Here is a 26,823-nt window from a genome sequence, read left to right on the forward strand (position 1 = left end):
CACTTGCCGTTGCTCTTCACTCGGAGCTGGCGCGTGTCGGGGAGGTACTCGAGCTGCTGGTTGACCGGCGTCGCACCCGTCGGCGGCGCGTACATGAACGTGTCCCAGTCGGTCGCGCCCACGATCTTGCCGGTCGTCTTGGCAAAGAGCGAGAGAGGAATCGTGGCCGCCACCGCACCGTAGTTGAACGACTGGCAGAGCGGTCCAATCGTATTGGCATCGCAAACCGTCTCGGGCTTGACGCCCACGTAGTAGGCACCTGCCTCGGCCGACTTGAGCAAGCCCGACCCAATGCCACCGCTGTAGATCGCAAAGTCGTTGAAGCCAATCGAGAACGTCACCGTCGTCGACTGCCCGGGCGAGAGCGACACTTTGGTAAACTTCTTGAGCATCTTGGTCTCGGGCGTCCCGGACGTACGCGCACCTTGGCTCAGAAAGAGCAAGACCGCTTCCTTCCCGGCCATTGTGCCCGTGTTGGTCACGACGACGCTCGCCGTCAGCGACTCGGCCGATGTGTTGAGCTGGTTGCCGCTCAGCGCAAAGTTGGTGTAGCTGAACGTCGTGTAGCTCAGACCGGTGCCAAACTCCCACTCGGCGGGACACGCCGCGCCTGTGAGCACGCACACGCCGTTCTTGCGCTGGAAGTACGGCGTCACCATGTTGTCTTTGGTCTGGTCCTTGGGGTACGTCATGCTGAGACGGCCGCTGGGGTTGGTGAGGCCGAGGATGATCTCGGCGATGGCCTGGCCGCCCATGTGGCACGGCAGCATCGCGTCAATGACAGCGTGGACGACGTCGGCGACACCGTTGAGGAGGCGCGGGCGACCTTCGACGAGCACGAGGATGACTTTGGTGCCGGTGGAGGCAATGTCGCGAATGTACTGGAGCTGGCCGGCCGGCAGCGCTGCGTCAGGAACGTTGCCGACCATTTCCGCGTACGGCGTCTCGCCCACGACGATGACCGTGTAGTCGGCCGCGCCGGCCTTGGCCTTGGCGTCGGCGAGTGAGTCGGTCGTGCCACCGTTGATGTCGACGCCCTAGTCGACAACATTGTCTTTCGAATCGGCACGAGGTGGGGAAGCCAACGCACCTGAAGCGACGTGACCTTGCCGCCGTTGGCGGCGACGAGGCTTTGGAACGCCGATAGCACACTTTGGCTGCCGGGGAACTTGGCGTTTCCGGAGACGCCCTGCCACTCCCACGTCCAGCCGCCGCAGAGGTAGCCAATGTTGTCGTGGGCCGGGCCCGTGACAAACACACTCGCGTTGCTGCGGATCGGCAACACTCTGTCCTTGTTCTTGAGCAGCACGATCGACTCGCGCGCGAGCTCGAGCGACGCTTGACGGTCGGACGCCCCGCCCACGAGGTTGACGTTGTTGGCGCCGGGCACGGGCGTCTCGAACAAGCCGAGCTGCAGCTTCATCCTACAACAAAGCATGAGAGAGCGCTCTGGATGCTACGATGGACTACTTGATGATGCGCTTGGCCGACGCACGGTACCGCGACGCTGCAATCGTGCCGGCGTTCAAAAGATTTTGCGCGTATCCGATGAAGCTCAGGTCGTTGGGAATCATGCTCATGTCCACAGACGACTTGGACATGGACATGGCGACCGCGTCTTGGTTGTTGCTCACGAGCTTGTGGACGTAGTTGAGGTTGTAAATGTCTTCCCAGTCGGTGAGCAGCAGCCCGTTGAAGCCAATGTCGCTCCGGAGCAAGTCGTTGGTCAAGCGGCTGTTGGCGACCATGGGCACGCCGTTGACCGAGACGTAGCTCGCCATGACCGAGAGCGCGTTGGCGCTCTGGATGGCCGCAATGAACGGCGGCGCGTGGTAGTTGAGCAGCTGGTAGTCGTCCAGGTAGGCCGGCGCGCGGTCGTCGCCCGAGGATGTGGCGCCGTACCCGATAAAGTGCTTGACGGCGGCCGCAACCCCCGGCACGGACTGGATGCCGTTGACGGCGGCAATTCCAAGCTCGGACGCCAAGTACGGGTCCTCGCCGAACGTCTCGTACACGCGCGACCAGCGCTTGTGGTTGGTGACGTCAAGACCCGGCGCAAAGACCCAGTTGACGCCGCCCGCCGACGTGTCGCGCGCTGTGATGAACGCCGAGTCTTGGACGATCTTGGCGTTGAACGTCGCGCCCTTATTGATCTGCTGCGGCGACAGAATAGCGTCGTTGACGTAGTTGGCGCCGTGGACGCTGTCGAGGCCGTAGAGCGCGGGCGGCGCGTTGTTGGCCTTGTAAATGGCTTGGATCTGCGTGATCATGGCGCGCCACTTGGCCGCCGGCATCGCGCCGTTGAGGAACGAACCGACGCCGGCTTTGGCGCACTGCGTGACGGCGTTGACGCTGAGCTGACCGTCCGAGCCGAGGATGACGCCGATGTTGGCTTGGGCCATTTGGCCGATCCACTGCGATGGCGTCTAGGGAAGCGTGCGTTCGTTTTCGTGTCAAGGAGGGATAGGAATACCATCTTGGCGACGATGGCCTCGGCCTGCGCGTCAAAGTCTTGGGCGACCGCGACCGCCGCGACGAGTGCCAGCGGGAGGTACAGCTTCATGGAGTGAATACCGGGTCGGTGGCGAAATGAAGAATGGCTCGAGCAAGTCGATTCCAACGGAGCCCATCTGGTCATCTGGTGCGGTGTACGCATCGTACTGCAACTCTGGCGCTCACTTGTCTGGGCGGTGTTGCTACCTTGTTGGCCAATCGGGATGCTGTGTTTTTCGAAGCGCCAATCACCGCTGCCGCAAAATCGAATATTTCCAGTGGCGCGAGCACAGCGACCCAGCAAGGCGACAACACGCGCTCTGGCCTGAGCCTCTGCCGAATCATTACACCCATTCTGATAGTGAGCCCGATGGGACGGGTTGCACACCGCTAGCGATAAACATGCTCGTTACTGTACCCAAGCCCGACACTGGTAGAGGATTCCAGTGCTGCTGGGTTGCTGGCAGTATTGAGAGCTCCTCCCTGCTCGTGCTCGTCAATTGTGCCAGTGCAATGCTCATGACTCGGGTGTCATCCAGGCGTACATGTACTTCACTGATACAGCAAGCATTACACATGCTGGCTCGCAAAGGCGTCGGCCATTCGACTGCCGACGGTCAAAAGCTCACTGTGCCCAGCGTCCAATACGTCAACGATACCGGCCGTGTGATGGGCACCTTGTGACTCTGGTCATGGACACTCGCCGCTTCAGAGCGGTAGACAAAGGCGAGGATATCTCGGTCAGTACACGAGCTATCCCATACCACGGGTGGATTCAGCGATGTATAGCGTACCGTGGTATGCTCGGGACGTAGTGAACGCAACGGCGGCATGTTATCCGATACCACGGGTACAACTTGCACCGTGGTTTGCTCGGGACGATGTCCGAGGTGGACGTTCTCAAAAATGCAAAGAAAGAGCGTCACCCCATCTCGAACACCCGAAGCAGCATCTTCCAATACTAGTTGTTGCCAGCGCGGACAATCCAAGCGGCGGAACTACAATGTAGGCCATGTGTCCGACTGTCTGGTCGTGTCTATCGTCGGGACCAAGCGCTCGTAGCGTTGAGCGAATACACGGCTGATGTCATCCGTTGCAGTCTCTTTGCTCTTCGCCGCAAGCGCTTGGCGTACCAAACACTGCCGGGTTCGTCCCGAGCCACCTGCGGGGTGGCCTGTGTGGCGTCGAGCTGCGATTGTTTGTTTGTGAAATGGGATGGTGTGGTAGGGGCCGTTGGTGTAGTTTTTCGGTCTCACGAGCGTCACCGCCGAGCCCGCGACGCTCATGTCGCTCAGTGGGCTTCGCTTCGGCGCCAACGTCGGTAGCGGAAGCGTGGGTTTTGGATCTGGTGCGAGCGCCTGGAACTTCAACTTTATGACGGGGCAGATTGCGGCGCAAGGATCCAACCAGTGCCGTTGGTGTGTGGGAGGTCATATCCGTCGGCGTGGTCGTGGCGGTGTCGGTCCTGTGGATTGCCCTCGTAGCGCGGCGGAAGGGAGCGGTGGTCGTTGTGGCAGGCCGGAGGGAAAATGGCAAATGAAGGTTTTGCGACTGCACGTTGCAAGTACCCAGGTAGGAAAAGCTCTTGAGTCGAAGATCGACCAAGCAACCATTTGTACTCGAACAAAAGGTTGCTCGCTTCTTGTAAACCGAGTGTAGAAGATGCGAGCTGAACGAACCTCCAGTAGGGAGAAGCCTGGACCCGTCGCGCTAGAGACAGTGTAAAATAGTACTGCAGACCGCAGACTCGTTGCCACGACCGCCACAATCAGCCTGCTGTCAAGACCTCAACACCAAGGTCGCACCTTTAATATTCCAATGCAGAAGATGCACGCTACACTAGGCATTCGGATTTGATTTTGCAAGTCCACTCAACTCCCTTGTCCTGTAATTGCGGTTAGGGCTCGATCGGCGCCGAAATCAAGGTTCCACACTGCACCCGGCTTCTTTCCAGTCTCCCAGCAACGGAACGCGTATTCCCACATTTTTCAAGGTCGCAATATTGTCTTATAGTATCGTTGTAAAGATCTATGGACTAGCACTGAGTAGCTCTGACGGCGCATACAGCGCCATGTACACGGGGCAGTGGTCCGAGAGGACGCTACAGCACTGTAGTCGGGCCGCTTTTGCCGCCGCGCGCTGTTTCGTCGCTGGAAAGTACCGCTGGTCCACGCGATCCACACCCGCGCAAAGTGCAAAGTCGCCAACAGTGCCAGTTGTGTCGCGGACCCAAAGGTTGTCGTACAAGTTGTTGCCAATCGTGGTCGTCAGCGGCGCATTGATGAGTGGCAGCCAGCGCGCAGAAGTGAGGCCGAGGTCGAACGGCGGCAGGTTAAAGTCACCGAGCAGAACCAATTTGCCGGGAAGGCCGGCGGCGAGCGCGACGAGCCCGTCGACTTCGCGCTTGCGGCGTCCGGCCTCATGGCCAAAGACAATGTGGACATTGACGAGCGTCAGGGCAAGGCGGCGGCACATAGAATTGGCTTGTACGACAAACGGGCAACGATGTAGCGCATCTAGGCCGTCGTGGTTGTCGGCCAAGGGCAGCACCGTCGGGCGAAGCCACTTGGTCTTTCGGTAAAAGAAGGCAAAGTACTCGCCATGCGTGGTGCCGCCGACGCGGGCCGAGAGCACGTAGTCCCAACCCCGCAGCAACGCGCGTAGCTTCTTGAGCACGAGCGTATCGCGCACTTCCTGCAGCAATTGTGCATGTCACTCCGTATAAGATCGGGTTTGTACCTGAAGCGCCACGAGATCAAAGGGCGCAAAGATCTCGGCGATGAGACGCAGCGAGTCGGTCGATCGTTTCTTGGAGAGATTGCAGAGGTTCCAGCTCGCTATCGCGTACGTTGGCTCGCCCGCAGGGAAGCGCAATTGGTGACACGCAGGGCGCTCGACGACGGGCGACAGCTCGCATGCGGGCACCGCGGGAGCGAGGCGCGGCGCGAGTGGCGTGAGCCATGGACGCATCTTGGCGAACGAACGCACGCCGATCCCGGGGACGTACACGAGCGCGTCAACCGAGCTGTACGGGCGGTGGGCAATGATGCGCTCGGAGAGCACGAGGCCGACGCCGGGCACGCGCCGCAGGTCTGCGCTCGACGCAGTGTTGATGTCGATCGATACCTGCTTATCGCACGGGCTGCGTCGTGGTGACAGCGCCGTCGCACCACGAATGGCATCGCTTGATGGCGCATGCAGCTCTGGCCTATCGTCAGCCTCCTCCTCGACTGGCGTGGTGGCCGAGCGACTGGCTTCCAACGCACCACGGGATTGCGTGGCACCCATGCCAATGCGTGGCTTCGGATCCTGATTGGGCACGCAACTGCGTCTACCGGTAGGATCTGCATGTATGCTCGTCAACGCCATATAAAAGGGTGTGGATTCATCATTCAAGGCGGTGATCGCCGCGTCGGCCGTTCATGCAAATAGAGAAGAAACACGCAAGATGCAGATGCGTCGGCGTCGGTCGTCGTCCTGGCGTGGATCGCACGGTATAATTGAGCTGCTTTTGTCGGCTTATTGGCCCGCGACAGCGCCGCCTTGGTCCATGTCGTCCTCGTACATGCCACCCTTCTCCTTCTTGTGCTGGACCTTCAACCGCTTGCGGCCGACCTGGAAGCCGTTCATGCCCTTGATGGCAGCGTCGGCAGACGGCGCATTGTCGTAGCTCACAAAGCCTGCATAATTGCATGAGCATTCAAACGCGCGTTGGGTCGCACACGTACCAAAGCCACGGCTGCGGCCCGTCTCCTTCTCGACCATGATGCGCGCCGAGATGACGTTACCGAACGTCGCAAAGTAGTTGAAGAGGTCCTGGTTGGTCATATCATTTGGAATATGAAACACGAATAAATTGCAACCAGGGGGTCCTGGACATGAAGACACGTAAATACAGATACACAATAGGCAAGCATGCAACGACCGCGACCAAAGGAACCGACGTCCTTCGCCCGCGGTCCGAAGAATGCAAGCATGAAGAGGGTTGCATACCTTGCCCACTCTCGGTCGTCTGGATCGGAGGACCGGGACCCGCCACCTGAGGCGCGTAGCCTACACATGGTCGGTGTGAGCACTTCAACTCGTCGACGGTGCGGTGCACCATACCGTAAGGCTGGGCGTACGGGTACATGTAGCCACCCTGAGCGTACGGAGGGTACGTCATCGGCTGGCCGTACGGCTGCGGATAGCCCGCGGCGCCGTAGCCGCCTTGCATGTACTGCGGCATCTGGCCGGGCTGGCCCTGGAAGGCCTGCTGGCCAGCGACGGGGCCGGCAGCAGTGGCCGGGTTGATCGCGCCTTGCTGGAGCTGCGGGTTGGCGACCTGAGCAGGCGCGACTTGCTGCTGCTGCTGTTGCTGCTGCTGCTGCGGGCGGACTTGCTGGGCCGGTGCGGCCTGCTGCGGCGCGCTGAGCTCGGCCGGGCGCTCCCACGTCGACTCGCCCGTGGACGCATTGTAGTAGTACTTGCGTCCGTCCGGCGCCGTGTGCTCGGTCCATGGCACGGGGTTGAGGTCCATTGCGCCCTGCGCCATGAGCATCGCGCTGTGGTGCTCGTTCTCCGCCATCTTGGCTGCTTTTTTCTTATTCCAGCACCAGGGGACCACACACCTCGGAAAAGAAAGTCAGTGAAACCTCCCACACTTTATTAGATCCCATGCGTTCTCACAGGTTGGCGCTAATTGTTCGCGGAATCGCTTGGTCAAGGCGCTCCCTCGCACGTCCTCGCCATGGTCGACAACCATCTCCACCATCGCAGGGAGGACGAGGAAGCCGTGCTGCCCATCCTCGCCAGCATCCTGAGGCCAGCGCAGGCTCCATCCCAATCGCGCGTCTCTGCGCCACGGACGATGGCCTCGTAGAGATACGTGCGACGCAACTGCCAAGACGAGGCGAAATACGTCGTGTTGGCAACGGGTGGTAGCGGCCACATCTATGTGCGAACGGTACTTATTGCGCGATCGGCTTGCGGCCCATGTCGCGGATGTGGCTCATCTGCCGGCGAAACTCCATGATGGGCACAGCGGGCACGCCACCTATGTACGATCGACGAGGTGATTGCAGCGGTAGCGCAAGGTCGAGAGGCTGTCAACCGTAGGCGGCGTTGCCCGAGAGGTTGTGCATGACGCCGCTCTTGCCAGCGATGCGAACGTTGTCGCCGATCGTGAGGTGCTGGGCGATCCCGACTTGGCCGCCGGCGACGACGTTCTTGCCGATCGTCGTGCTCCCCGCAATGCCGACTTGGGCGGCAAAGACGCTGCCTGGCCCGATCTGCACATTGTGGGCGATTTGGATCTACCGCAAGCATTCGCCCTCCGACATCTGCGACCGCAGCCAGATCTAGTACCAGGTTGTCGAGTTTGCAGCCGCGCCCGATGATGGTGTTGCGCCAGCTGCCGCGGTCGATGGTGCAGTTGGCACTAGGATGCTTGCTCTAGCATCGTCGTCGCAGCTCGTTGGCATTTCGTACCCGATTTCGACGTCGTCGTGGATCTCGACGCGAAGTTCTTGGGGCTTTTTTGTGTGGTGGCCGGCGCCGGTCGCATCGAGCTCAAAGCCAAAGCCGTCCTGAGCCATAAATCGTCAGTCGATAGAGATGGTGGATGGCAACCTGCCCGATGCGCACGCCGCCGTGGATGACGTTGCGCTTGCCAATGTTGCAGTTGAGCAGCGTCGCACTGGCTCCTATCGACGACGTTGAGGCAGGAGGACGCTATGTGCGCAGGCGCACCGATAGTCGTGTCGCTCTCGACAACGACGTTGTCGCCGACGACCGTGCCAGGCCCAATGCTGCAGTTGGCCTCAATCTAACCGCACAGTCAGAGTCGGTTGGCCAACAGCTAGAAGCTGCGCACCACGGCATGCGCTCCGACGACCGTGAACGGCGCGAGCACTGCAGTGACGTGGACCTTGGCCGTCGGGTGGATCGACCGCAGTGGGGCCGTCGACAAGGCTCGACCCAGCGCCATCCTCAACAATGGACCAATCACAGGTCGTTCTACATTTTCGACTCTGTGATTGGCCGAGATGGCAAAGGTCAAATCCTTGCTATTATTTTGTACTTTCCATATTGGCATATAACAGACAAGGTCAATGCCAGTCCAAAACTTCATTATTTAAAACAGCAATCAACTGACCATTTGCACGGATCGGCAGATCTTGCCAAGTGCAAAATGGAAGGCAAGTGCAAAGTGCTCGTGACGCGCCACATTCCCTACGTTCTCGGTACGCGTCCACGATGCTAGGGACGATCTCTGCATGCGACGCTAGAGCAACTGGCTAAGGACCCGAACGTCATTGTCGACTGCTACGAGCACGCCGACGTGGCGATTCCGCCGGCAGAGCTTGTTGCCCGCGCGGCGGGCTGCACGGGCATCCTTTGCATGATCACGGACAAGATCACGCCGCAAGTGCTTGACAGCGCAGGGCCCTCGCTCCAGGTCGTGTCGACGATCTCAGCGGGGTTTGACCACATCGATGTCGCGGCTTGTCGCGCACGGGGCGTCGCTGTTGGCCACACGCCAGGTAGTGCCCTCCTGTCTTGTGGTTGCGCTGCACGATGCATGGCCCAGGCTGCTTGCACGTGTCGACAGCCGAGCTGGCTGTGAGCTTGACCTTTGCCATCAAGCGCCGGCTGCTTGAGAGCCACAAGAGCGCGGTTGCTGGTGAATGGGGCGTCATCCAAGTCTACCAGTACGCTCTGCAGCTCTATCCGTGTCGCTAATCAAACACGGGACTAGATACTGTGGTTCGGACGTCTCGGGCTGCACCGTGGGCGTCATTGGCCTCGGCGAAATTGGCCTCGCGTACGCCCGCATGCTCCAGAATGGCTTTGGGTGTCGCATCCTCTACACTGGCCCGAGAGAAAAGGCAGCGGCCGACTTGGGTGGTCTTCGCGCCACGTTTGTGGACTTGCCCACGCTTCTCTCGGAAAGCGATGTGGTGAGCTTACATTGCCCGCTGACGCCAGCGACGCGTCACCTCATTGATGCGCCGGCCCTGGGCCTCATGAAGCCCGGCGCTGTCCTCATCAACACGGCGCGCGGCGACGTGGTCGACCAGGACGCGCTCGTGGCCGCATTGCAGTCCAAGCCGATTGCCGCGGCGCTCGACGTCACGACGCCCGAGCCCCTTCCACCGGCGCACCCCGTACGTTCTTACTCGTGTCATAGCCGATGCATTGCTGACTTGACGTAGCTGTTCCACTTGCCCAACTGCATCGTTGTGCCGCACATTGCCTCGGCGACGCTGCGGACGCGGCACGCCATGTGCGACCGCGGTCTCGCCAACGTCCTCGCCGGTGTGGCTTCTCGCCCGCTCCCGACGCCGGTGCCGCAATAAAGTGCGATTATACACAAGCAGCGCCCGCCCATTCGTCCGCTGATGATGATGATCAAGCATGCTCATATCGTCTCTGCAGACCCAAATAGCCGTGTTTATTGTAGTAGGCTTTGGGTTGACGGGTCTTTCTCGCACAAGCTTTTTCGATACCTTGAGTTATTCAGGACGTTGTGGTCTTGACGCGGGGTACTTAAGCCCCAAAAGGTGTCGCAGGTCGCACAGGAATGCTGCTGTCGTCCGTTGACGCATCAATACAGCACCTGCAAACGAGGATCTCTCTCACCCTTTCTCTCATGCTAACCACACGCTCTTGACGACGCCTTGCTGTAGCTTGAAAGTCGGCCGAAGTGGCCCGGGATGCGGCGTCGCTTCGAGCCGGTCAAAGATGGTCGCGCGATCGCTTGTTTCATCGTCGAGAATTGCACTCGCTGGATCCGCAAGGTTGCGGTCCAAGCTCTGTGCGAGGCTGAGTCGCACCGTTTGCTTGGGCACCTGGCGTTTTTTGCAGACCAGGTAGCAGTCGACACTGCGGAGGCTCAGCGTCGGGTGCTGGGCATAGCGCGGGTCGGACTGAATCGCCGCGTAGACGGAGCCGCCCGACTCGAGCATGTTCTTGGGGTACCGCCGCCCACAGCCGCGCACGAGACACAAGACGGAGCGTGTTTTGAGACCATTGAACGCTTGGCTCGTGTACCTTGCGTTGGGCGTTTGTCGCTTTCGGCGCGCTATCGTACATTCTGAGCGTCCATCCTCGCTACAGGATCAAGCAACCTCGATATGTGCGGTGAGCAAAGCCATAGAGCACGGGTACGCTGGCAATGATGAGCGAGAGGAGGATGCAGCCAAGCGCAACGTCGACTTCATGGTACGGGTCGGGCGACGGCAAAGACGCAAAGAGCCACATGTACACGCGCACCAACGACGTGTGCGTCTGCACATACGTGAGCGGAACGTTGCTCGCTGCCACCGCGATGGCGACCAATGTCTTGTCAATATTTGCAAACAAGTGTTCCTTGCGATAGCGCTTGAGCGCGTGGGACGTCCCCGCCAGCGCAAAATAGGCAAACCACACCTAGGTACAAGGGATAGGGTTGCGTGCGGGAGGTTAGGGTATGTACCGTGCGCGAATAGTACAAGAACCCAAAGAAAAAGCTGTAGAGATTGGCGGTTTGCGCTGCGCGCACCATGGAAATACCCATGTATTGGACGCTGAGCCACACATCGATGGAAAATATGGCGCAGACGCTTGGGTCCATCAAAATTAGCACGGTCGGATCCCCAACGATAAGTTCATAGTGCCAGTCATTGTCGCTAGAACGTGGATGCACGTGGCCAAAGGCGCGTACGATGCGTTGAAGCTCCATGCAGTGTCGATAGTAGCGGCGCCACGTCAAGACCAAGACCAGAATCAGCAAGCCGCAGCGGTACGCAAACTTGAACCAGAGCCACAGCGCGTACTCGGGGCGCTGAAACGTGTACGTCAGTGTAAAGACGCCGGGTGTCGGTGTCGCCATGGTAATATCGTCGCCAACGCTGAGCCACAAGCAGCCTTGGCCGACAAAGAGGCCAAAGAACGTCAAATACTGACACGCGCCACGAAACTGCCACGTCATTTCATCGGCCAACGTCGCTTTGCGGTGGTCAACAGCTGCAAACGAGCACAGTACGTCTAGGAACGATGGACTATAAAAGACGAGGCCGGGGACGCCATAAAAGAACGCAATGCAGTCGCTTCGGTCCACGGGCGCTCTCTCTCGCACGTCGACGAGGCCGCGGTAAATGTCGGTGCGCAGCGTCGTATTGTCGTAAAACGAAGGGACGCTGGCCAAGGTGTCGCGCGAAAAGAGCGCTTGGGAGAGCGTCAGAAACGCCGGGTCGAGCGACGAGAGGTTCAAATACGGCGTGTCGGGTCGCGTCATGTGCGACCACGGCAGCTCCTCGGACAAGTACGCTTTCATGGGCTAGACAGAAGTAGCGTCACGAGTGCTGCACTCTGCAGGATCGAGTACCATGGCAAGAAGGTTGAGCAGCAAAAGAAAGCTCGTGGCCAACGACATTTTGTTCCAGGTCACGTTGTAGGCGGGCGACGTGGCCGGTTGCGATGGCCCACTCGGTGCGATCGGCACCACGGCGACCATTTTGCTGCAACTCAGATCTTATTTTTGATCCTAAAATCGTCGAGACGCAAGCGTGGCATTATCCTAGACAACCTGTGCATCGTCAAAGTTTCTGTACTGGATTTTGGGAACCAAGAAAGGCTGCAGTACCTAGGCACGCATCGGCAAACTACGCAAGGGCGTGTCGATTGGCAAGCGTTGATATATATGTTTCGACTATAAAAAAGTAGAAATGGTTCAACCCTAATCCCGTTTTCAACACCGTTCCAGCGACCGCAAGTCGAACGACAGACACGGAGACGCACAATACGATATGAGGCTGCACTGCCTTAAAGAGCTGGCGACGCGCGGCTCAGTTGGCGGCGCAGCTTGAAGAGGTGCGGCTGGCGCTGCATCCAGTCCTTGATCTTGGGCAACGCGTACTCGTAGCCGACCTGGATCGCGTCGTCGAGGCGTTCAAACTGGAGCGTGCCAATGTGCTGGACCGGCGGCTTGAGGTACAGATCGACGCAAGTGTTGATGACGTTGTCCTTGTTTTGCTCAAAGCAGCAGTAGGCGAGTGCGGCCGAGACGTCGCCCATCGACGGCACTTGGGCCGTGCGCTCAAACGGGTTGAGCTTGTTCTTGAGGAGCCACCAGCCCGAGAGCGAGTCGCCGTACTCGTAGTAGCTCCACTCGGGGTCGCCACCGACGTCGACGGCCACAATAATGTTGATACCCTCTTCCTTCATCACGTCCGCGGGCAAATTATTGACGTATCCGCCGTCGAGGAGAAGCGAGCCATTGTCCGAAATCGGCGGGAGGTACCCTTGCAGCGACATGGACGCGCGCACGTAGCGCCACAGAAGGCCCGCGCGGTGGACACCGGTGCGATACTTGACAATGTCGGTCGAGATGCAGAAGAAATTGAGCACGAGGTCCTACGAAATTTGGTCAAAAATGTGAAAAATCAAATAAAAATCAAAGACAAAACAAACCTCGATGCGAATGTCGCCAAACTCTTGGTGAATGATGCTGTTGAAGCCAACGCCCGTAAAGAAGGACGCGATCGGGAGCGTGAGCTCGCAAAACTTCTTCCAGAGACTGCCCATGGATTTCGCAAAGCTGCGGGATTTTTCAACCACCTTTTCCAAGTCCTTGGGGTACTGGGCGTACAGGCCGGCCATGAACGCGCCCATACTACACCACGAGCGTCCGCGACCGTTTGAAAATGTCAGATGTTGTACCTCGTGCCACCGACAACGTCCACATCAATACCACACTCTTCCAGCGCCTTGAGGACGCCAATGTGGGCGAGGCCACGGGCGCCGCCACCGCCGAGGACGATGCCAATCGACCGACCGGTCACACGCCGCGAGATACGGAGCAGGTCGCTCTCGTACTTTGAAAACGGCACACGAATGTTGTGCGAGTAGCTAATCCAGTCGCGCGAGTCGACCTTCTTCATCGGCGTCGACATGTCGTCCGTGTCGCGGCGGAGCCGCACGAGGTTGATTTCAACCTACGTGACCCAGTTAGTACCGAGCACCAAGCTCACAAAGGGTCGTACCTTCTTGCGCTCGTACGCAGATCGCAACAGACCTTGGAGCTCGTCGATCCAAAATTCTGATGTCTCGGACGTGAGCAGCAAAATGTGATCGGCTTGCCGGATGCACAGCCGCGTCCACTCGGTCAGCGTCGTGTCGGCTTCGTACAAGACGAGCTGGTTGACACTCTCGACCTCGGCGAGCCAGTTGGACATGCGCGAGCGTGCAATCGCAGAGAGCGACCGCCACTGCCCGCCAAACACCTCGATCGCCTTTTGCGACGAGACGACTTCGGTGGTCGCCAGCGTGTTGAGCGCTTTGGCCAGCATGTCGCTAAACTCGTGCACGCACGCGTCCTTGCTCGCAGCCAGGACGGCGATCGTACCCTAACCACACACAATTTTGCTAAGCTAAAAGGGCAAGCAAGACATGCAACGTACGACAGGAAGTTGGGGCGACGCGCCAGCGTTGCGCGTGCCGAGCAGCGGAAACGTCTTGCTCTGCGGCAGCGCTACGCGACGGACTCTGTAGAAAAGAGATCGAGAGATACGAAGCGGGTACCATTCGTGGAGCGGTATGCCACTTCGCGCGTCACGTGGGCCAGCACGTCGGGGTAGACGCGCAAAATGTAGTCGAAGATGACACGGGGCATCTTGGAGATTTGACAGTCGCGAATGGCATAGACCGTCGACGCACTAGTTATGACGTAATATGACGGTGATGTAGGAAGGGATGGACATACCTGCGCCGGGAGGCGAGCATGTCGAGCGCGCACAGCGTCGCGCCCTTCATGAGCTCGTTGCTCGTCTTGACAATGGCGCCCGTCGTGCTCACGTGCTACATCAACACATTGTCAGCATGACATGTCACATCATAAGTTAAGTAGTACATCTTGGATGGCGCGGAGGCGACCGGTCAAGAGCGTGTACGTCGAGTCGCACTCGTCGCCGACGTGGAAGAGCGAGTCGCCGCTGTTGAGGTGGATCCATTCGAAAAAGTTGTCGAGCATCGGCACCATGGGGTCGTACTGGCGCAGCACGTGCTTGACGCAACTAAGATGGACAAGTTTTGTCCATCGCACCTTTGAGAGCGTCGTACCTCGAGACAAACGACGCGTGTCGCAAAAGCGACCGAAAGACGTTGCCGTCCAAGTGCAGCACGGTTGTAGTGCCAATCGTGCGCGCTTCGACCATGCCGGCGTCACCGGTGATGGCGGTGCTCACACCAATGGCACAGCCCGGCGTCGCCTCGTACATCTTGACAAGCGTGTCGGTCACGTTGCCCATCGACATGGCCACGTCGACGGCAATCGCGCCTTCAACGACAAAGTACACGTCCGCGGCGTTGCTCGACCGCTGCTCTTTTTGGTCCTGGAGAAGCCAGCCATCTTCGAGCGTCAAGAGCCGGCACCCGAGACGGAATTGCTCCTCGAGCTCCTTGAAGTCGAGACCGAGGGCATGCGCCACGACGTGGGCGACCTCACTGCGGTCGGCGGGCACCTCAAAGAGCGGCACCGGATGGATCACGTGGTTGACCTACGCTTGCGTCAAACCAAATTGAAGGGCAAACATCCGACGACGCACAAGGCCAAAATAGTCGATGAGCGACCGCGCGGTGACACGGTCCAGCTGCGCGAGGGCCACTTGGGCGAGCTGAAGTTGGTTCTTTGGGTGGAGCTCCATGGCTTCAAGCAGCACCGACTGATCGATACGCAGGACCGTGGCACCCTCGGGACCGGCGCGCGCTTCCAGGTCGAGACGCGCGACCGACGGGTCGTGAAAGAGAGTTTGGAGCTGCACGAGCGTCGACGTGAGGCATTCGTCCTTCGGGATCGCGCTCGAGTAGACCTTGTCTTCGTAGAAGGCAGCGAGGAGCGCAGAGCCGCGGGCGACCATGAGCAGCGACCCGTCGTGGACGGCGCGTTCAAAGATGATGGCGTCGGGGGCATACTCGACCGCTTCGACATGCCTACGAGCAGTACGTGAGAAGACGAGGTTATCGTGATCGTAAGCGACTACCGAATGATCACTTCCATAAACTCGTTCTCGAACGACGAGAAGAACATCTTGGTGAGACCCGAGTACATTTGCAGCTGGTCCTCGCTCCAGACCTGCGCCTTGAGCCACATGATGTTGGCGTCGCGCTCGCCGAGCTCCTTCTCTTCTTCGCGGAGCTCGTTGACTTCGTAGTCGACGTCCGCGTCAAAAGACATGCGCTTGCGCATGTGCTTGGCCTTGGGCGACCCCGGCGCCGACGCCGTTCCATCCGATCGGGCGTCGACCGAGAGCGCGCGCGTCTTGCGCGGACGCACTTGGCGCGAGGCGACCCAGATGTAGAGCATGATGACGCCGAGGAGGACGGCGGCGAGGGCCGCGCCAATGACGATCGGGATCTCGTGGTAGTGCTTCAGCACCCAGTCCGACATGAGCAGCATGAGGTTGCGTCGGGGGCAGCAAAGCGAAATTGACACAAATGGCCCAAGATCTATCTCTGCCAGTTACAAATGCGTCTTTTCTAGACGCGTTAAAGCCCATCGTTGCACTTGGCGTTTGTATAGCACTTCGCGTTTTTCACGAAAAGGACGTAAAACCTGACCGTGGCGCCGTTGACGCAGCCGCCATGTGATTGCCACTATGGGCACGTGTTTTCACCCGGCTGCGCGCGGCCATCGGCCATTGGCCATTGTCGCTTCCAGCTGCTGCAGGATTTAGCGCGGAGGATTCCGCTCCATTTCGGATAGCGACACCCGTGGCACTCTCCGCCCCTTCGCAGGCCGGCGCGAAAGGCGCGCAGCGTGACCGCCGATCTTATATTTTGCCGTCACGTCTCGAAGGCAGCACCAGCGTCGGCCACGCTAGTTGCAGTAGGAAGCTGTCCACGAGCATGCGTCGAAACAACGCAGAGTCGGCGCAGCGTGATTACAGCATAGAAACTTGCCACCTGCGTGATTACAGCACAGAAACTTGCCACCTGCCGCGGATGATGACAAGGACCAGCTGTCCACTCCAACTACAGTGTACTCCAACCCCGTTTGACGCCATTTGACAAAGCGTTTGACGCATCGTGATCATGTTCAACCCATGGTCAAAGGTTTAACGCGTTTGCCGTTTGTCGTATCCGGATGCCGGAATCGCGAGATCCAAAACGGGCATGACCGACGCGCACCGCGATGTGCTCTTCCTGCGCGTTCGGACGCTCGAGAAGTACAAGCACAACTATGAGCTCTTATGTAGCCAGCTCAGCGACCTCAACACGCAGGTCGGGCTCCAGCTGCAGCGCCACGAGATGGACGTCGCTGGCCTCCAAGGTAGCATTTTGCGGTGCTGCCCGATCGGCGCTCATGGCAAACGCCGTAGCCATCATTCGTGGCCTCGAGAAGGACAAGTCCGACGCTGCGACTAAGATCATGGAGCTCGAGGCCAAAGTCGCTGCGCAGGCGACTGTGATGGGCCAGGACAAGGAGTACACCGACCGCATTCACGCGCAGCTGACGACAGCGGCCGAGCTCCTCAAAGCAAGTGAGCGCAATGCGAGCGAGCGCGAGAAAGAGTGTCATACGCAGCTGGACGCTTTGCACCGGCAAATGGAGAAGGAAGCGTGCGAGCACGAAGCTGTCAAGCGCGAACTATCTGCGCTCAAGCTCGCGAAAGACTCTGGTAGCGAATCCAGCAAGGACAACAAGAAGCTGCGGCGACGGCTCAGCGAAGCCCACCATTGCATCGAGACCTTGCGCCGACAGCTCATGGATGAATGCCGTCGACGCGACGCGGAGAGTGACGCGGCGCAGGAGGCTGCCCAGCGAAGGATAGCGCAGCTGCAGCAGGACGCGATCTGCCTCTCCGAGATTGCGTCGTCCACCAAAGCGCAAGCGCAGTCGCTTGAGCAGCAGCTGGACGCGCTCGAGGCGCAGCACCGCAAGTCCCAAGTGCGCGAGGATGACCTTCGGCGCGAACTCGAGCGCCATGATGTGCATCGAGCCCATGACAACGACCGGCTCGTGCTCGAACTCACCGACAAGGACACGCGTATCAAAGCCCTTGAGAAAAAAGTGCGCGAACTCAAGATTCGGTGGAAGCAGGACCGCGAACATTTGAAAGCCAAGCTCCAGCGCCACGAAGCGACCGACGACGACGTATACCAGCTCCGCCAGCAAGTTCGCGAGCTCGAGACGCAGCTCGTCGTCGCAGACAAGCGCTGCCGACTCCTCGAGCGAGAAGTCTCTGCCCTTCGCGATGTCATGGATGAAGCTGCGCTGCGCCAAGAGCGCCGCGACAGTGCATCGCGCTACCGAGCAACCTCGCCACCGTCAAATTGATTACATAATGTTATCCTGCCCTAGCTTGATGTCGAGCGCTTGATCACGACACGCGTGTCTCTTCCCGCTTCCGGGCCGCGCGCACCATGTTCTGGAGCTTCAAACACTCGTCTTTGAGCGCTGCATTTTCCTACCCAACCCGTCGAGCATTGCTACCCACGTTGTGCGACATACCTCTTCGAGATCCGCGATGAGATGACTGTGCTGTGATGTTGACGTCTGAGAGGCCAATATCAAGAGGCGAAGCTCCTCGCTGCAACTGACCTTGTCTGAGACTGCCGCTTCGTACGCCCGTTTCCACGTAGCAATTTCCTCGTCCTTGGCTTCGACAGCTAGTCGTAGCCGGTCCAACTCTACGCCCTTGATGATGAGCTGCGACCAGCTAGGACTGTAGCCTACCTGCAACGTCGTTTAATGTGCGAGGAGACGGTAGCCGCTAGCACCAACACTGTGACATTGATCGCACGCTGTGCACAGCGTACCGAGCGAGATGCGTCGTTGCGCAAGTGCGGTATGCCCGATGGTTTCGGTGGAGCGTCTACCTCAACCAAATCAAATGGCTGGCAAGGCGAAATGGCTTGGTATATCGTACCTAGCTTGGCTGCTTGGAGCTGCTGCTGAAGGGACTTGACGAGTTCGACGAGTCGTTCTTTCTCAATCTACGCTGCTTGTCACCACGAGCGGAAAGCCGGTGCAGAAAAGTACCGCCAAGGCTTGATAGTTGCCAAATTGTTCTTTGGAGACACTGGCCTTTGTGTGCTTGAGATCAGTCGATTGCGCAGCGTGCAAGTCGCGCTGGAAGGACTCGAGGAGACTTGCTTGGTGCGCCAGCTACAGAGCCCACGTCAGCTCTTTATCGCTCTTTGGTTGTGGTTTACTTGTCGCTTTTGATCCTTGCAGAGCAGTTTGAGCGCGTCGAGCTCGTCACCGTCAGGCGCTTTGCTGTCGGCCGTGCGGGCCCGCGAGCTCGGTCCTGGCTTCTTTGTTTCGAGTTCGCTTTGGAGACGGTCGATGAGGAGGTCGTCGTTCTTGGATTTCTCCAGTAGCACGCTGATCTTGACCTTGCTCTTGCTCGATTCCTTTTCAAACACGTGGAGGCGGGCTTTTGTCGCTTCGTATTTTTTGTGCAGTTTCTCGTGGCCCTCGCGCAGTGCATTGCCGTCCTCTAAAAGCTTCTCACTTTGCTTTCGGCGCTCGAGTTTGGAGGCCGCAAGGTCGTCTTCCGCCTTGCGATCGACATCCCGCGGCACCTACATTCATTTCCATTTGAGATTGAGTTTCGGGGTGTGTTGCATGTATCGCACATCGACGGGACTTGGCTGGGCCCGTTCGAGCTTTTTGATTTTGGCTTTGAGCATCACGATTTGCTGGGCACGGCCTCGCTTCCCGCTGTCGCTCGCATCAAGAATGTCACTCAGTGCTACGTCGTCGCCCACCTACACAGACATAGCGTTGCCAGTCTGTCCAAAACCGATGCTTACTTCGCGCTGAAGGGCGCGTTGGGTGCGTTTGAGCTCAACTGCTTGCGCCTCGCATTTGAGTTTTAGCTCCTCGAGCTTCTTGGACGCAGCGACTTCCTTCTCGGGCGACGGCACCTTCTTCGCCACGTCGGGCCGAGGCTGTTGCTGAAGTCGCTGCAGTGCGCGCTCGGCCTTGAGCTGAAGGGTCTGCGCCGCCTCGACCGCGCGCTCCATCTCGGCCATCTTGGTGCTGGCAGCCGCCGCGCGAGTCTTTTCCTTGTTGTAGGCCAGCGTCGCTTGGCGCAGCTTCTTGGCTTGGTGCACAATCTTGACGTTGCGAATGTCCTAATGTTGAGGGTTGGGGATATCAACAACATCTGAAAACGATGTCTACGTGATCAACAATCTCGGAGCCTTGCAGAATGTCCTTGAACGCATCCACATCGAGGCCAGGGATGGGCTCCAAGGCTTCGAGTAGAAGCTGCAGTCTACGCGCCACCGTAACGCTGGAAAATCCATGCGTCGTTCCTACTCGTTGATTTGCTGCTTATGGCTCTTGATGGCCGCCACGAGCTCTGCATTTTGGTGCTTGAGACTCTGAATGTCGCTGATACCGTCCCACTTGAAGTCGCTCTGGTTGTTGGAGCTCGTTTCGATCGCTGGTGGAACGTCCTCGAGCGCATGGCTATCGTCGTCGCTGTCGCTGTCGTCAAACTCGGGCAGCGCCAGCGGCGCCTACTGCAGTTGCCAACCAAGACGCTTTGCCAATCAAGTGTACCTTGTGACGTGGCGGCGGCGCTGGCCCGAGCTCCATCTTGGCACTCGCGCGCTTCGTCTCGACGACAAGGCTCATCGTGCGACGGTTTCGCTGACAGTTCAAGTCGTCTCAACCGACTCGGTGGCGTTGAGACAGCGGCGCCGCCGACTCAGCTCCGTGCAGTCTGCAAATTATGCCCAACGCACGCCCGAAAGAGATGGCGCGCCGACCGAGTCTCTCGTCGTTACTCATGCCCACAGCGCGCTTCACGCGGGATCACCCCAAGCTCGCCAAGGTGCCCATTTCAGTCGCTGTCGCCATCGAGCGAGCACTCAAGGTCAAGCGCGATTGAGTCGCACGCCATCGCACCGCAAGGAAGAGCGATGCTGATTTCCTATTTAGAGCTAATACACTCGACACTATGCCACTATGTGTTGTGCTTTGGACCTTTGGCCGGTCGCGAATGCGCTGCTCCCACGTAGCAGATGCAGGCTCACGTAGTACGCACCGTATCACAGTGAGTACAGCATATCGCTTCATGCGTGTCTCCGATGGTTGTGCTTGTCGAGGCCACGCGGAGTGCCAGCCAAAGTCGCTTCACCTCGTCCGTCCTGCCTTCATCGAGCAGCAAGGAGCCATTGAAGGAACATTGGGCTCAGACAAGAGCGCAGGATGTGGCTACCTCTACACTGTACGACGTGAGGAGGCTCATCTCGACACTGCGCGGTTGAAGTCGAACCTTGGCGTCAAAGACGTGGTCGGCGGGGAAACACTTGGTCTTTGTATAGTACTTTGCCCTAAGCCTTGACGAAAATCGACTGCTTATTTGCTGGCAGACACACAATGGACTTGGAGGGCGCATTCGACGACGTCATGACGGCGCTCTTGTGCGCCGACAAGCGCGATGTCGACGATGTTGCACGCGTCCTAGATAGCCTTGCGCGCTTTGTCGGCGCCGTTGATGAGACGCTCACGGCCACGCACCGCATGACGCTCAAGCAGGTCGGTCGCCAATGGCTCGCGGCCGTCGAGTCGATCTGGTACCAGTATGGCCTCAACGACGATGCGAAAGACCTCGAAGCGCAGTTTGAAGAGGTGCGAGGCGCGCTCGCCGCCGTCACAGGTACTCGCAGTGTGTTCACGTATCTCAGTGCATCTCACACGCGGTATTAGACCATCCGACCAAGACTTTATTCGTTCACGAGTCGCTACCCCCGGTTGCACTGCGCGAGCTGAGCTTCATGGAGGCCGGCTTTGGCTGGCAGACGTGGGGTGCGAGCCTCGTTTTGGCCCACGCGATTGCCACCGACCAAGTCGACGTACGTGGGCGCCGAGTACTCGAGGTCGGCTGTGGCACCGGCCTCGTCGGCATCGTTGCCGCCCTCAAAGGCGCGTCCGAAGTTGTTCTCACGGACTTTCTGCCCGAGGTCCTCCAGAATGCCCGCTTCAACGCCGAGGCGAACGGCGTGCGCGACGTCTGCCGCGTCACCAAGCTCGACTGGCGGTCGCCAACCCTGGACGCAGACGACGACGACCAGCGTTTTGATGTGGTATTGGCGGCCGATTGTTGCTACGAGATCGAGCACGCCAAGCTCCTCCCGCCCGTGTTTCAAAAGTACCTCGCCAAGACGTCCATTGATGCTCGCGTGCATTTGATCAACGCGCTCCGAACGGGGTTTGACGCAGAGCTCAATGCGTGGGAAGCTGCTGCCCGCAACGCGAACCTCACACTCGCGAACGTGCACACGATTCACGACGATAGCGCGGTGGACAATGGCCCCGCTGCCGAGTTTCGCTACTATCAAATAGCCAATCCAACGAGCACATAGCGTTGCTTTTGTGTCAATACAGTGTCTTTTACAGCGTTTCCACCAAACACCAGCTTAGAATAGACGTATCACCACACGACGCACTTGTGGGGTGGGTTCATGGGCGAGCCGACAGGACACTGGAACGTCTCGGCAAAGAGCGCCGAGTTCATGAGCGGGCCATTCACGCGCCACTTGCCGGGCGAGTGTGGGTCGAGGCCGAGGAGGAGCTCTGCGTACGCATCCGACCGCTTCTCGCACCACGCCTGCGCAAAGGCCGTAAAGTACAACTTGGTCTCGTCGGTCGAGATCGGACCGGCTTGGGTGGCCGCATACGCCAAGTACGCGAGCTTGAGCCCGCCGTTGTCTGCAATGTTTTCGCCGAGCGTGAGGTGGCCATCGACAAATCCAATGCGCGTCGAGGCATCCAGCGACGTGACTTCAAACGCAGCGTACTGCGCCGCCAAGCAGTCGGCCTTGACATCAAACGTCTTGCTCACGGAGGGCGACCACCACATGCGGAGGTTGCCGTTCCCGTCGTAGTTGCGGCCTTGGTCGTCAAAGCCGTGCGTGAGCTCGTGGCCCATGACCATGCCGATGCGTGCATAATTCGCAATCGACGGCATTTCATGCGCAGAGTAAAACGGCGCCTGAAGGATAGCGGCCGGAAACACCATCTTGTTGGCACTTGGGTCGTAGTACGCGTTGACGGTCGACGCCGAGAGGCCCCACGCCATCGGGTCCACGGGCGCCCCGATCGACGAGAGCGCAGTCGTCATCTCGTGCGCTTGGAGCTGCGCCATGTTGGCAAAGAAGCCGGTGCTGTTGAGCGGAAATGGCAGCGGCGGCGTGACGTCGGGGCCGCCCACGAGGTTGAAGATGTGATGCAGCTTGCGAAGCCCTTCTTTGCGCGTCGCGTCGTCAAGCCACGGCTCGTTGGCGAGGACGTTGCCCATGGCCGCCTCGATTTCAGTGATGAGCGACCGCGCAGCCAGTTTGGTGCTGTTATCCCAGACCCGCTCGAGGTAGTAGGACCCGAGGACCGCCCCCAAATGCGCTTCCGTGAGCCCGAGACAGTAGTTGGCCCGCGTCGAGGCGACGCCGAGGCCGCTGAGCGTCCCATGAAACTTGTGGCTTGCGGCGCGAAAGTGCTCGCCGAGCAGCGGGCTCTGGCTGTCGATCAAGCGGAAGCTTACATACTTGATGAGCGTGCTCAAGTCGACGTCGTCACTGGCCAAGAGCGCGGCCTGGGCTGCAAAGAACCCCGGCGTCGACACGACGATCGGCGCGTTGGAGTTTGCGAGCGTCTCGTAGACGCCCGCGCCGCGAAGGTACGCGGCAACGTGAGGCCATTTCACCTCGAGCTCTGCGAGCGAGAGCGCGTGGTACGTTGCCCACGGATCCCGGAGGTCGGCGTTGGCGATCGACATGGTCGCAAACGACGTCTCGAGCTTTAAGGGGCGGTGCGTGAACGCTGTGACGTTGTGCCGGGCAAACGCATCGACAGTCGCCAAGCTCGTGACGTACTCGACAAACAAGGCAGTGTACTTGGCGCGCTTGTGTGCGTCTAGATAGTAGTCTCGGCCTGGAAATGTAAGCCCGCCTTGCGAAAGCGAGAGCACGTTCGTGGTCGCGTTCTTCGGGTTGCCCAAAACCTCGAGGCTGAAGAAGGCGTCGACTCCCGACGTGCGGAAGAGGTCGCCAGCGTACGCGAACACGTCGTCCTTGGTCGTGAGGGCCGCGACGTGCGATAGCTGGCGTGAGACGGCATCGACACCGGCATCGTCGACGTCGCCCACGGCAATGCACGACTGGTACAGCGGCCCGATCACCGGCGGGTTGGAGCGAACGATGGTCTCGATGAGCTTGGCGTTGGTGTCAGCGACAACGCGAAACGACGTGTCGACCGCGTTGGCATTCGACGGGATCGTAGCGTTCTCGAGCCAGCCGCCGCACGCGTAGCGGTAAAAGTTGTGGCACGGGTCGATGGCCTCGTCGCGCATGGCCGCGGTCGCGGTGAAGAACGCGTCATAGCGCGAGTCGAGAGGCGGCTCGTCGACGGTGACGATGACGACGACAGTGTCGTTTTGCTCCTGGAGCGTGAGCACGCACCCGAGCGCCGCAAAGAGCGAGGCGACTGCGACAGCAAACGCCCAGCGCGCCCACGGGCGAGGGGCGCGACGCGACACCGTCGTCGGCTCGACTGCGCCGTACGCCGTGCGAAACGACATGGTGCCGAGCGGAATCGTGGTCGTCGACATGCGTGTGTGGCTGCTACTTGCACTCTGGCGGTTCTCGCGTCGCTTGAGCTCTGTAACCGATGCCCATCAGCCGAAAGGGCGCCGACGCGTTCGCGCCACTCAAGTTGGTCGTTGCACGATCCTTCGCATTACTGTTACTCGAAATCGCTGTCCGAGAGGTCGTCCAGCGCCCAGTCGTCGCGGTCGCTGGCTTCTTCGAGAAACGCATGCTCTACAAACCGGCGCGTTTGAGTTGTCGAATCGAGGAAAGGCGCACCGCTGCAAGTGTCCCATTCGAGTGCGGTCGCCAGGATCTTCTTGCCGTATCCCTGCGCTGATCGGCGTGGCGGAAGCACCGCGACTTCAACCTGTGCTGGCGGCGTCGATGGCCGCGCGGCGAGCGTACCAATGTGGGACAATACGCACATCTGCGAGGCGGGCGACAACACGATCGGGTTCCCACCAGAGAGCGCTTCGTCGGATGCTTGGGCAAGCATGAGCCCATCGAGCGTATCGTCCGACAAGGGCGGCTGACGATCGTAGCTGTCTTGGCCTTGGCTGCCATGTGGTGCGATGATAGCGTTCATGGGCGCAAGCTGTGTTGCATCGTCATCCGTGCTTATCATACCAGCAAAGAGGCTGCGCGGTTGGCCTGTCGTCATCATGTGTGGGGGCAGTGAGAAGATGGCATCGACGTCGTCGCCAAAGAAACATGGCGACTCGGCCTCCTCGGGCGACGACGAGGCCATGACCGTGCAGTCGCTGTCGTCGGCCGCAGTCGGGCTGCAGTCAAGCCGCGGCCGCTTGCGCTCAGGGCTCATGTAGCACTCGTCCATCCAAGTTGCGTTCTTTGAGATTTCCACCGCCGATCGTGGCAGTTACACGCACTTGGTATTTAAATAAAAAAAGTCAAAATTGCGCTGCATGAGCCCCGAGTCGCGACCAAGCCGGCGGCAGCACGGCCGCGATGGCTTGGACGTGATCCAGAACCACGTTCGCATCTCGCTCGAGCGCGTGCATCGCGCGCGGTAGCTGCCTGCCTCTCGCCCAAGGTCTCAGGCTGGCATAGGCTCCAGGGCCCAAAGCCGCACCGGCCAAAAGCCCACGTGGAAGAGCCCGTGCAAGTCGCGGCGCTGGGCCAGTATCTCGAGGCCAAGATGAAGGTCTCGGCGACGTCCCATGCAGAAACTGTGGCAGCAAGCCCGCGCCGCCACCTCCACGGTTCGGACAGCTCGTTTGGGGTATACTTCCACGTACAACGTGTGTACGTCGACCCATATTGGCAACTAGCTCGAGTTCAAGCTGAGTCGCGTTCTGAAGCAGCGCAAGCGGCGCAGTGGCATGCACGTTGCCAAGCCAAACACTGACCAGCGCTCCAAGCTGGCCGCGATCAAGTCCCGGAACGGCGCCGCCGCGCAGGCCGTTGTCGCGCAGCACCGCGAGCGGGAATACAATGACAACCCGCTCGGTTTGAGCGAGAACGTGCTCTTCGCCTTTCGCGCTGGTGGCGATCCTCTCTCGTCGTTCGCACTCACCATTTCAGTGGTAGTTGCCCATGTGTGGCTTGCGCGGAAGCGGCGCAAGGACCGCGCGATGCGAGAGAACGTCACCAACAAGCTCATCTTGCATCAATCCCGCCCCAAGGAGCTGTCGCCAGCCGTCTTTGACATAATCAGCAAGAGCTTTGTGACGCCCGTGCCCGCGCTTCAGTTCTTTGACGCCGAAGCCGCCGACATGCCGCCGATCCAGCCCCGCAACGTCATCCCGACCCGAAGCGGTCTCGTCCCAAGCTCCCCAAGCGCGACACCCATGCGTCCGACCAAGCCGTCGACGGCACCCGCAACACTCACGCCACGCGGCATTTGCTACACGATCGACAGCAGCGGGCACCGCCAGAGCAAGATGCAACACAACACCGACCTTGGCACACCGCGACGGTACTTTCGACCGAGCATCGCTATTGAGCCCGATGGGATGCGAGTGTAGACCCCGACCACTCTACGCGTCCAAGCTCGCTACGTCCATGGACGATGCGGTCATGCATACGCTCAACAAACGGTCGCGCTAACGTGACACCCTTGGATACCATACCGTTTTAGGCTCAAACTGCGCATGGCCGCCAAGAAGCAGCGCATCGTCGACATCTCGGATGCGTTTGGGAGCAACCAAGACCACCTCAAGCTGAACCTCTCGGCCAAGCTCGGTGCGTACGCTTGTCGATGGCAGCCAACGCGTGGATGTAGCCATGCACTGGGCCGAGCGAGAACACTTGCATGCGTCCAAGCTCGAAGCGGCGTGCCTCAACGACACCAACTTGCCGTCGTTTCAAGTGAGTAAGGACCAGCACCTTGGTCGACTGCGCGTGCAGAAGGCGCGGCTGCTCGAGCTCTGCACCGTACGCTAACTGCGTCAAACGAGAAATCCTCAAGTCCTACGGTCGCAGACGCTCAGTATCTTTGGCGCGATGCTGCGGGCCCACGAAGACGCCCGCCAAGAGATGACGCGGTCCGAGCTGCACGTGCTCTCGCTCTTTCGGATTGTGATTGAAAACAACTGCGTCCTGACACCGGTTGTCATCCAGGGCATTGCGTCCCAGCTCTCGAGCGCGGACCTCGCCTGTCCCCGAGTCCAGGTAGCCTCGTCTCCTCCATCTCATACTGTCGCTAGCGTACTACGTTAGGCGCTCTTCTCCATCATTGCCAACCGCATGGGCCAAGACGCACTCGCCACGACAAGGACACGCGTGGGCTAATATCATCAAGTCGAT

The 26,823-nt window shown here is 59.5% G+C and overlaps 13 protein-coding genes across 13 annotated transcripts; 4 read left to right on the top strand and 9 right to left on the bottom strand.

Moving 5' to 3' along the window:
• Window positions 1-16: 16 nt before the first annotated feature.
• On the bottom strand, window positions 17-2,563 carry SDRG_01899 (hypothetical protein; the record flags this gene model as incomplete). The annotated part of the gene is made up of 5 exons (XM_008607454.1): window positions 17-26; window positions 49-1,037; window positions 1,091-1,424; window positions 1,471-2,426; window positions 2,474-2,563. The coding sequence occupies 5 exons, from the start codon at window positions 2,561-2,563 to the stop codon at window positions 17-19; spliced, it is 2,379 nt and encodes a 792-aa protein (XP_008605676.1).
• A 1,958-nt stretch (window positions 2,564-4,521) lies between these two features.
• Window positions 4,522-5,675, bottom strand: SDRG_01900 (hypothetical protein; the record flags this gene model as incomplete). The annotated part of the gene is made up of 3 exons (XM_008607455.1): window positions 4,522-5,187; window positions 5,233-5,619; window positions 5,664-5,675. 3 exons carry the CDS (start codon window positions 5,673-5,675, stop codon window positions 4,522-4,524), a joined length of 1,065 nt encoding a protein of 354 aa, XP_008605677.1.
• A 337-nt stretch (window positions 5,676-6,012) lies between these two features.
• On the bottom strand, window positions 6,013-7,060 carry SDRG_01901 (hypothetical protein; the record flags this gene model as incomplete). Its single annotated transcript, XM_008607456.1, has 4 exons — window positions 6,013-6,173; window positions 6,222-6,365; window positions 6,487-6,546; window positions 6,601-7,060. 4 exons carry the CDS (start codon window positions 7,058-7,060, stop codon window positions 6,013-6,015), a joined length of 825 nt encoding a protein of 274 aa, XP_008605678.1.
• A 45-nt stretch (window positions 7,061-7,105) lies between these two features.
• Window positions 7,106-8,484, bottom strand: SDRG_01902 (UDP-3-O-[3-hydroxymyristoyl] glucosamine N-acyltransferase). The gene is made up of 7 exons (XM_008607457.1): window positions 8,348-8,484; window positions 8,224-8,299; window positions 8,104-8,177; window positions 7,963-8,060; window positions 7,840-7,912; window positions 7,586-7,787; window positions 7,106-7,528 (listed from the first exon to the last, which is right to left on the bottom strand). Exons 1-7 carry the CDS (start codon window positions 8,459-8,461, stop codon window positions 7,443-7,445), a joined length of 723 nt encoding a protein of 240 aa, XP_008605679.1. The 5' UTR covers window positions 8,462-8,484; the 3' UTR covers window positions 7,106-7,442.
• Window positions 8,485-8,665: 181 nt separating this feature from the next.
• SDRG_01903 (hypothetical protein) lies at window positions 8,666-10,103 on the top strand (the record flags this gene model as incomplete). Its single annotated transcript, XM_008607458.1, has 5 exons — window positions 8,666-8,717; window positions 8,763-9,017; window positions 9,065-9,185; window positions 9,233-9,641; window positions 9,690-10,103. The coding sequence occupies 5 exons, from the start codon at window positions 8,666-8,668 to the stop codon at window positions 9,831-9,833; spliced, it is 981 nt and encodes a 326-aa protein (XP_008605680.1). The 3' UTR covers window positions 9,834-10,103.
• Window positions 10,104-10,124: 21 nt separating this feature from the next.
• SDRG_01904 (hypothetical protein) lies at window positions 10,125-11,979 on the bottom strand (the record flags this gene model as incomplete). The annotated part of the gene is made up of 4 exons (XM_008607459.1): window positions 11,843-11,979; window positions 10,952-11,794; window positions 10,605-10,905; window positions 10,125-10,558 (listed from the first exon to the last, which is right to left on the bottom strand). Exons 1-4 carry the CDS (start codon window positions 11,969-11,971, stop codon window positions 10,125-10,127), a joined length of 1,707 nt encoding a protein of 568 aa, XP_008605681.1. The 5' UTR covers window positions 11,972-11,979.
• Window positions 11,980-12,132: 153 nt separating this feature from the next.
• Window positions 12,133-15,939, bottom strand: SDRG_01905 (hypothetical protein). Its single transcript, XM_008607460.1, has 11 exons — window positions 15,495-15,939; window positions 15,060-15,444; window positions 14,575-15,011; window positions 14,366-14,528; window positions 14,219-14,313; window positions 14,038-14,171; window positions 13,917-13,987; window positions 13,500-13,862; window positions 13,177-13,451; window positions 12,928-13,129; window positions 12,133-12,870 (listed from the first exon to the last, which is right to left on the bottom strand). Exons 1-11 carry the CDS (start codon window positions 15,908-15,910, stop codon window positions 12,280-12,282), a joined length of 3,132 nt encoding a protein of 1,043 aa, XP_008605682.1. The 5' UTR covers window positions 15,911-15,939; the 3' UTR covers window positions 12,133-12,279.
• A 669-nt stretch (window positions 15,940-16,608) lies between these two features.
• On the top strand, window positions 16,609-17,840 carry SDRG_01906 (hypothetical protein). The gene is made up of 2 exons (XM_008607461.1): window positions 16,609-16,783; window positions 16,833-17,840. The coding sequence occupies exons 1-2, from the start codon at window positions 16,627-16,629 to the stop codon at window positions 17,789-17,791; spliced, it is 1,116 nt and encodes a 371-aa protein (XP_008605683.1). The 5' UTR covers window positions 16,609-16,626; the 3' UTR covers window positions 17,792-17,840.
• Window positions 17,835-20,104, bottom strand: SDRG_01907 (hypothetical protein; the record flags this gene model as incomplete). The annotated part of the gene is made up of 12 exons (XM_008607462.1): window positions 17,835-17,921; window positions 17,966-18,144; window positions 18,191-18,227; window positions 18,274-18,329; window positions 18,384-18,450; window positions 18,497-18,622; window positions 18,670-19,041; window positions 19,096-19,227; window positions 19,273-19,596; window positions 19,646-19,739; window positions 19,784-19,986; window positions 20,030-20,104. The coding sequence occupies 12 exons, from the start codon at window positions 20,102-20,104 to the stop codon at window positions 17,835-17,837; spliced, it is 1,752 nt and encodes a 583-aa protein (XP_008605684.1).
• Window positions 20,105-20,816: 712 nt separating this feature from the next.
• SDRG_01908 (hypothetical protein) lies at window positions 20,817-21,886 on the top strand. The gene is made up of 2 exons (XM_008607463.1): window positions 20,817-21,131; window positions 21,182-21,886. Exons 1-2 carry the CDS (start codon window positions 20,852-20,854, stop codon window positions 21,835-21,837), a joined length of 936 nt encoding a protein of 311 aa, XP_008605685.1. The 5' UTR covers window positions 20,817-20,851; the 3' UTR covers window positions 21,838-21,886.
• Window positions 21,887-21,905: 19 nt separating this feature from the next.
• SDRG_01909 (hypothetical protein) lies at window positions 21,906-24,077 on the bottom strand (the record flags this gene model as incomplete). The annotated part of the gene is made up of 1 exon (XM_008607464.1): window positions 21,906-24,077. The coding sequence occupies one exon, from the start codon at window positions 24,075-24,077 to the stop codon at window positions 21,906-21,908; it is 2,172 nt and encodes a 723-aa protein (XP_008605686.1).
• A 134-nt stretch (window positions 24,078-24,211) lies between these two features.
• Window positions 24,212-24,892, bottom strand: SDRG_01910 (hypothetical protein; the record flags this gene model as incomplete). Its single annotated transcript, XM_008607465.1, has 2 exons — window positions 24,212-24,288; window positions 24,334-24,892. 2 exons carry the CDS (start codon window positions 24,890-24,892, stop codon window positions 24,212-24,214), a joined length of 636 nt encoding a protein of 211 aa, XP_008605687.1.
• Window positions 24,893-24,980: 88 nt separating this feature from the next.
• SDRG_01911 (hypothetical protein) lies at window positions 24,981-26,808 on the top strand (the record flags this gene model as incomplete). The annotated part of the gene is made up of 9 exons (XM_008607466.1): window positions 24,981-25,084; window positions 25,126-25,297; window positions 25,347-25,560; window positions 25,606-25,993; window positions 26,043-26,114; window positions 26,156-26,259; window positions 26,300-26,451; window positions 26,500-26,688; window positions 26,737-26,808. 9 exons carry the CDS (start codon window positions 24,981-24,983, stop codon window positions 26,806-26,808), a joined length of 1,467 nt encoding a protein of 488 aa, XP_008605688.1.
• Window positions 26,809-26,823: the final 15 nt, after the last annotated feature.

The sequence above is a fragment of the Saprolegnia diclina genome, assembly GCF_000281045.1.
Source record: "Saprolegnia diclina VS20 unplaced genomic scaffold supercont1.4, whole genome shotgun sequence".
NCBI lineage: Eukaryota > Oomycota > Saprolegniomycetes > Saprolegniales > Saprolegniaceae > Saprolegnia > Saprolegnia diclina.

Coding starts and splice junctions, on each gene's coding strand:
- SDRG_01902 (XM_008607457.1), bottom strand. CDS start 8,461: ATGGCGCTGGGTCGAGCCTTGTCGACGGCCCCACTGCGGTCGATCCAC. Junction 8,300..8,347: donor TCGTCGGAGCGCATGCCGTG/GTGCGCAGCTTC, acceptor CTGTGCGGTTAG/ATTGAGGCCAACTGCAGCAT. Junction 7,788..7,839: donor GCTGCAAACTCGACAACCTG/GTACTAGATCTG, acceptor TGCTTGCGGTAG/ATCCAAATCGCCCACAATGT.
- SDRG_01906 (XM_008607461.1), top strand. CDS start 16,627: ATGACCGACGCGCACCGCGATGTGCTCTTCCTGCGCGTTCGGACGCTC. Junction 16,784..16,832: donor GGACGTCGCTGGCCTCCAAG/GTAGCATTTTGC, acceptor CAAACGCCGTAG/CCATCATTCGTGGCCTCGAG.
- SDRG_01908 (XM_008607463.1), top strand. CDS start 20,852: ATGGACTTGGAGGGCGCATTCGACGACGTCATGACGGCGCTCTTGTGC. Junction 21,132..21,181: donor CGCGCTCGCCGCCGTCACAG/GTACTCGCAGTG, acceptor ACGCGGTATTAG/ACCATCCGACCAAGACTTTA.
- SDRG_01905 (XM_008607460.1), bottom strand. CDS start 15,910: ATGCTGCTCATGTCGGACTGGGTGCTGAAGCACTACCACGAGATCCCG. Junction 15,445..15,494: donor TTTATGGAAGTGATCATTCG/GTAGTCGCTTAC, acceptor TACTGCTCGTAG/GCATGTCGAAGCGGTCGAGT. Junction 13,130..13,176: donor GACGTTGTCGGTGGCACGAG/GTACAACATCTG, acceptor CTCGTGGTGTAG/TATGGGCGCGTTCATGGCCG.